Here is a 7,025-nt window from a genome sequence, read left to right as displayed (position 1 = left end):
GGAAAAGATGATCCTTCAGGTATGCTGGCCCTAACAAATATAGTTAAATTCCATTCACTTGTGACTTTCCCAACAAAGTGGAGTTTGTTCCCTTGGGAACTCACTGAAGTCTTCTCTTATTTCCACCAGGAAACGTTTATGACATTGAAACTGAGGAAGAACCAGGTGGTCAGTCTCTAGAACTAGCCAAGCCTCAAGTGGTGGGACGTACTGCCAAAAATCTGGATGGAGCGAAACAGCAGCAGAGAAGGAAAACACAAGGAAGAAAAGAGCAGGGGAATAAAACCATGGGTTGTCAGGATTTCTGTGACATCCCCATGCAACATAAAACACCAAAGACAGGGCATCCCTGTCCCACTCGTAAATCAGACCTTATGTTACATGAAAAAATTCAGACTGGAGGAGAACCATATAAATGCCTGGAGTGTGGAAAGAACTACAGTCAGAAGGACGCACTCATTTTACATCAAAGAATCCACACAGGAGAAAAACAATATAAGTGCTTAGAGTGCGTAAAGAGTTTCAAACATCGTAGCAGTCTTCATTTACATCAAAGACTTCACACAGGGGAGAAACTGTATAAATGCCTGGAGTGTGGAAAAAACTTCATTCAGAGTGGAAAACTTACCATCCATCAGAGAGTTCACACAGGGGAGAAACCACATGAATGCTCAGAGTGTGGAAAGACCTTTGCTAGGAACGACACACTAATTTTACATCAAAGACTCCACACAGGAAAAAAGCTATATAAGTGCTTGGAGTGTGGAAAGAGTTTCAGTAATCTTAACAGTCTTTATTTACATCAAAGAATTCACACAGGGGAGAAACCATACACATGCTCGGAGTGTGGAAAGAGTTTCAGTCAGCGTGGGCAAGAGCTTCAACAATCGTTACACTCTGTATGTACATCAAAGAATTCACACAGGGAAGAAACCATATACATGCTCGGAGTGTGGAAAGAGTTTCATTCTGCGTTGGAACCTTGCTACACATGAGAGGATGCACACAGGGGAGAAACTCTATGAATGTTCAGAGTGCGGGAAGAGTTTTCCTCGCTCAAGAAGCCTTACCGCACATAAACGACTGTGCATGCAGAGAAGAAACCGTACTCATGCTTCGAATGTGGAAAAAGTTTCGCCAGTGGCTATAGCCTCACTTCACACCAGAGAATCCACAGAGGAGAAACTGTATAAATGTGCAGAATGCAGAAACTGTCTCTGTCCAATCACAGCTGTGTGAGCGGATCAATAGGATAGGACATCGACTTGCTGCCATCGCCGCCAAACATCATCACTATTTTTATCGTCAAACCAATGTGTATGAAATTGAGCCAACTTCAGAGGACGGCGGAAGACAGGAGGGCCTGGTGTTATCTGGTCCATGGGGTCGCGAAGAGTCGGACTCGACTGTGCGACTGAACAACAACAATGTGTTTTACTTCCTTGCAAGCTGCCCTGAGTCTGCTTCGGCGGGGAGGGCGGGGTATAAATTTGATAAAGATATAAATAAATAAACTTTTTCACCTGCAATGATAAACTACTTCACAGTCACAGGGACTCTGGTACCAAGGCCCGCCGCAAACCAAGATGCCAGCTTTGTTCTCCTATAGATCCTAGCAACTCCCATCAGTGGACCCACCAACATCAGCCAGACCATCTCAGGTTCATCCCCCTGCTCGTCCTCTAACGTGATTGATGCCACCACGTGTCAGCAACGCCCTTCCAGCCTCTACACTGGACAAACAGGCCAGTCCCTACGACAAAGAATAAATGGACATAAGTCTGACATTAGAACCCTCAGCATTCAAAAACCAGTGGGGGAACCGTTTAACCTTCCAGGACACTCAGTTGCTGGCCTAAAAGTAGCAGTTCTCTTACAAAGGAATTTCAGAGGGAGATGAGAGAGATGAACCTAGTTGTCTAGTCAGGGAATCCGTTTCTGTGATTCCCAGGGAGAGCAAACGGCCACTGAGAAGGAGGAGAAACAGTGGAAAAGACGAACCACTCTAATATCCTCTGGCATAAAGCAGGGGCCCCTGGGGGGAGTGAGTGGGGGGAGGTAGCTGTGAATTTCCTGTATTGTGCAAGGGGTTGGACTAGATGACACTTGGGGTCCCTTCTACGTTTCAATTAAGAATGTTTGGCCACTGTGGTGTAGTTACTAGAGTATTGGGCTAGGATCTGGGAGACCGAGATTCAAATCCCTGCTGTGCCATGAAAGCTTGCTGGGTGACCTTGGGCCAGTCACACACTCTGAACCTAACTTATCTCACAGGGTTGCTTGTGAGGATAAAGTGGAGGCGAGGGGGACGAAGTAAGCTGCTTTGGGTCCCTACTGGGGAGAAAGGTGGGGCATAAATGAAGTAAACGGATCTTAAGAACATAAGAAGCCAATGTTGGATCAGGCCAGTGGCCCATCCAGTCCAACACTATTCTGTGTCACACAGTGGCCAAAAAATACCAGGTGCCATCAGGAGGTCCACCAGTGGGGCCTCTGATCTTGCTTCTTTTCATAGTTCTTTATGCTAGGGGCATCCACAAGTAAGTGATGTGTGGTCATTCTTACATGTTCCCATTTTCAGTTACATGACTCTGTTCTTATGATTTTTATAGGTGTGTTTTTTAATGCTCTAGGAAAGCCGCAGCAATCTGTGCCGTTCAACATCACCCGCCTGCATAGTTGTTGTTTTTAAAAAAAGATTATTCTAGCATCTATTGCTAGTATATGGGCAGGTTGTCAACACTCCTGTGTTCCAGGTACCCCAAACAACCTAGACTGGTACCGAGCCAGCTGGATCCTGGGATAAATCCACCCACCGCATGGCTCTCTCCAAGTTCAACGTGAGTTGAAAGGCACCACCAAAAGGTCTCTGCAATCGGCCCTGCCTCTTTTTATGTTAATTTTGTCCATTTATTTAAACAGTTCTATCCCACCTTTCTCCAGAGATTCAAGGTGAGACACCTAAAACTTTAGTTGTGGATTTTCCAGGCTGTATGGCTCAAGCTGCAGTGGCTCAAGCGGTTAGGACGCTGAACTGCAGGCTGTGGAAGGTCGGTAGTTCAGCAGTTCGAGACCCGAGTTGCCGCATGACGGAGTGAGCTCCCATCTCTAGTTCCAGCTCCTGCCAACCTAACAGTTCGAAAGCAAGAAACTGCAAGTAGATAAATAGGTACCACTTTGGTGGGAAGGTAACAGCGTTCCGTGCGCCTTGGTGTTCAGTCATGCCAGCCACATGACCATGGAAATGTCTTCGGACAGCGCTGGCTCTTCGGCTTTGAAACGGAGATGAGCACTGCAACCCTAGAGTCAGACTCGACTGGCTTTCGAGCAAGGGAACCTTTACTTTTATGGCCACAACAGCTAATTAACTCCAGCCGCGAAAGCCTTCAACAACAAACCTAAAACTGTCATCGTGGCCGTGATTGGACAGAAAAGCAGGATGTAAATTTTGTAAATAATATGAAATAAAATAAAAACTTTTAGTGGGATAACCCAATTATATCTCCGTTTTTTTTTGTTTTGATCCCTTCTACTGCAAAGGGAGCATAGTGAGTTTCCCATGGTTTCCTGCTCCAGTCCCCAGAAGCAACATGCCTGCTGGCCAACCAGGACTTTCTCAGTGTTTTTCTTAAATTGGCAATTGAATATTGTTACAACAATCTGTATATCAGGTTCTTGGAATGTCCATGCTCTTTTTTAAAAAAAGTAAATCTCTAGCCATGTTCATGGCAGGGATGTGCCTTTCCTCTTATATCTCCACAACAAAAAGGGCTAGAGTTGCTTTTTAAAAACAGAGCAAGCTGGAAGTTCAGAGTACTGTTACACAGAGTGTTATCATAAGAACACAAGAAAAGCCCTGCTGGAGGAGACCAGTGGTCCACTTAGTCCACCATTCTGTCTCACGTAGTGGCCAACCACTTCCCCTTGATGTCACTGAATGCTCTCAAATATCCTAGCTGTGGTGCTTCCTCCTGTAAGAGAAAACCCATAAAGAAAACATAAGAAGACAAAAATGCCAAAATAAAAAAAAAATGCCATTCTCTTTCAGCCCATAGGTCTAGACCAGTGGTGGCGAACCTATGGCACGGGTGCCAGAGGTGGCACTCAGAGCCCTCTCTGTGGGCACGCGTGCCATCGCCCCAGCCAGGCCCAGGCCATCATTAAAGTGTCGAATTCTCTGCCAAATAATTTTAAGTAAATGAAAGCATTTGGGATTGCTTTCCTTACTTTGTTTGGATCATCTTAAGTGAATGTATGAGTTGTTTTTTCTAAAGTAAAACCTCAGTATTCAGGTTAAATTGCCATGTTGGCACTTTGCGATAAATAAGTGGGTTTTGGGTTGCAGTTTGGGCACTCGGTCTCTAAAAGGTTCGCCATCACTGGTCTAGACCCTATGGTGGGTCACAGGCTTCTGTAGAGCTGTCCTTTTTAAAGTTTTGCTGCCTTTTGGAAGGACCTGCTGTCATTCTTACATGTTCCCATTTTCAGTTACGTGACTCTGTTCTTATGATTTTTATAGATGTGTTTTTTAATGCTCTAGGAAAGCCACAGCAATCTGTGCCGTTCAACATCACATGCCTGCATAGTTATTTTAAAAAAAAAAAGATTATTCTAGCATCTATTGCTAGAATATGGGCAGGTTTTCAACACTTCTGTGTTCCAGGTACCCCAAACAACCTAGACTGGTACCGAGCCAGCTGGATCCTGGGATAAATCCACCCACCACATGGCTCTCTCCATGTTCAACGTGAGTTGAAAGGCACCACCAAAAGATCTCTGCAATTGGTCCTGCCTCTTTTTATGTTAATTTTGTCCATTTATTTAAACAGTTCTGTCCCACCTTTCTCCAGAGATTCAAGGCGAGACACCTAAAACTGCCTTGGTGCCCTGATTGGACAGAAAAGCGGGATGTAAATGTTGTAAATCATATGAAATGAAATAAAATTTTTTAGTAGGATAAGCCAATTATATCTCCATTTTTTTGGTTTTGATCCCTTCTACTGCAAAGTGAGCATAGTGAGTTTCCCATAGTTTCCTGCTCCAATCCCCAGAAGCAACACGTCTGCTGGCCAACCAGGACTTTCTCAGTGTTTTTCGGCAATTTAATATTGTTACAACAATCTGTATATCAGGTTCTTGAAATGTCCACGCTCTTTTTTTTTTTTTTAAGTAAATCTCTAGCCATGTTCATGGCAGGGATGTGCCTTTCCTCTTATATCTCCACAACAAAAAGGGCTAGAGTTGCTTTTTAAAAACAGAGCAAGCTGGAAGTTCAGAGTACTGTTACACAGAGTGTTATCATAAGAACACAAGAAAAGCCCTGCTGGAGGAGACCAGTGGTCCACTTAGTCCACCATTCTGTCTCAGTCTCACATAGTGGCCAGCCACTTCCCCTTTAGGTCACTGAATGCTCTCGAATATCCTAGCTGTGGTGCTTCCTCCTGTAAGAGAAAAACCATAAAGAAAACAGAAGAAGACAAAAATGCCAAAATAAAAAAAATATATGCCAGTCTCTTTCAGCCTATAGGTCTAGACCCTATGGTGGGTCACAGGCTCCTGTAGTGCTGTCCTTTTTAAAGTTTTGCTGCCTTTCGGAAGGACCTGTTGTGTAGAAAGAGGAAGGCTCCTATGCCTCCCGCCTGTCATAAGAAGAGCCCTGCTGGATCAGACCAGTAGTCCCCCTAGTCCGGTATTCTGTGTCACACATCAGCCAACCAGTTCCTCTGAAGGGCCAAACTAGGGTTGCCAGGTCTGGGTTGGAAAATAACCCCCCAGTTTTCAAACATGAATGCATTTTAGGAAGAATTAAAAACCCAAAATTTGAAATGGCTAATTTGTTTTTTTTTTTAATTGTGAGAACAAGTAATACCATCTCTGATTTTCTCTCTCAAACAGAAAAATGCAAATCACAAAGTGTTTTGAAAAATCCTGTTAACCGTGATGTTGAAATTTAAGTCTCTTTAATGTTTCCATTTCAGGCACATCAGAATCTCATTTTGCGTGCCTTTTCTTTAGCCAATTTTGCCACCAATTCCTTCAGGTCAAGCGCTGATGCTTCAGCATGTTCAATTGAAATAGTTGGCAAACCAAGTAGTCTCTTTTGCAGCATTGTTGAGCGTATGTGTGTTTTTATAAGTTTGAGTTTTGAGAAGCTGCGTTCACCACTTGCCACTGACACTGGAAGTGTGAGAAGGATCCTTAGAGCAACAGAAACATTATTTCTGTTTCAAAAAGGGGGGGGGGGTGCCAGAAGGTAGCCTCGCCCAGTGTGCAAAAAAACCTGGCACTGGCCCTGTACCCAAACTTTGTTGGTCTTAAAGGTGCCACTGGACTCAAACTTTGTTCTAGTGCTTCAGACCAACACAGCTACCCACCTGAATCCCTACCTTACTTCACAGGGAGGGGAGGGGAGGGGAGGGGAGATTGTAAACCACTCTCCTTCGGGTAATGAAGGGTAGGTTATAAATCCAATCTCTTCTCTTCTTCTTTTGAAGGCATAGACCAAGATGGGTAGCCATGTTAGTCTGTCTGTACCAGTAGGAGCTGCGGTGGCTCAAGTGGTTAAGACGCTGAACTGCAGGCTGTGGAAGGTCAGCAGTTCGAGACCCGAGTGTGCCGCATGACGGAGTGAGCTCCCGTCTCTGGCCCCAGCTCCTGCCAACCTAGCAATTCGAAAGCAAGAAATTGCAATTAGAGAAAAAGGTACCACTTCGGTGGGAAGGTAACAGCGTCCCGTGCGCCTTGGTGTTTAGTCATGCCGGCCACATGACCACGGAAACGTCTTCGGACAGCGCTGGCTCTTCGGCTTTGAAACAGAGATGAGCACCGCAACCCTAGAGTCGGACTCGACTGGCTTTCGAGCAAGGGAACCTTTACCTAGCAGTAGAAAAGAGCAAGAGTCCAGTAGCACCTTAAACACTAACAAAATTGGTGGCAGGGGAGGAATCACTGCTCACATCTTCAGACTGGACACTTGCTCTTTTCTGCTGCTACAGACATACTAACATGGCTATCCACCTTGATCT

The 7,025-nt window shown here is 44.9% G+C and overlaps 1 protein-coding gene across 1 annotated transcript in view; it reads left to right on the top strand.

The window, feature by feature from the left end:
• Window positions 1–129: 129 nt before the first annotated feature.
• The window catches only part of LOC107122171 (zinc finger protein 501-like), a gene marked incomplete at its 5' end in the record, with an annotated part of 22,524 nt that continues 15,628 nt past the window's right edge, over window positions 130–7,025 (top strand). The window contains 2 exons of the mRNA XM_015425200.1: window positions 130–867; window positions 905–1,071. Coding sequence (XP_015280686.1) covers window positions 130–867; window positions 905–1,071 — 905 coding nt within the window. The remainder of the gene's footprint in view (window positions 868–904; window positions 1,072–7,025) is intronic.

The sequence above is a fragment of the Gekko japonicus genome, unplaced genomic scaffold, assembly GCF_001447785.1.
Source record: "Gekko japonicus isolate JY-2015 unplaced genomic scaffold, Gekko_japonicus_V1.1 scaffold6156, whole genome shotgun sequence".
Lineage (NCBI taxonomy): Eukaryota > Metazoa > Chordata > Lepidosauria > Squamata > Gekkonidae > Gekko > Gekko japonicus.
This window is presented reverse-complemented; position numbering and strand designations above follow the sequence as displayed.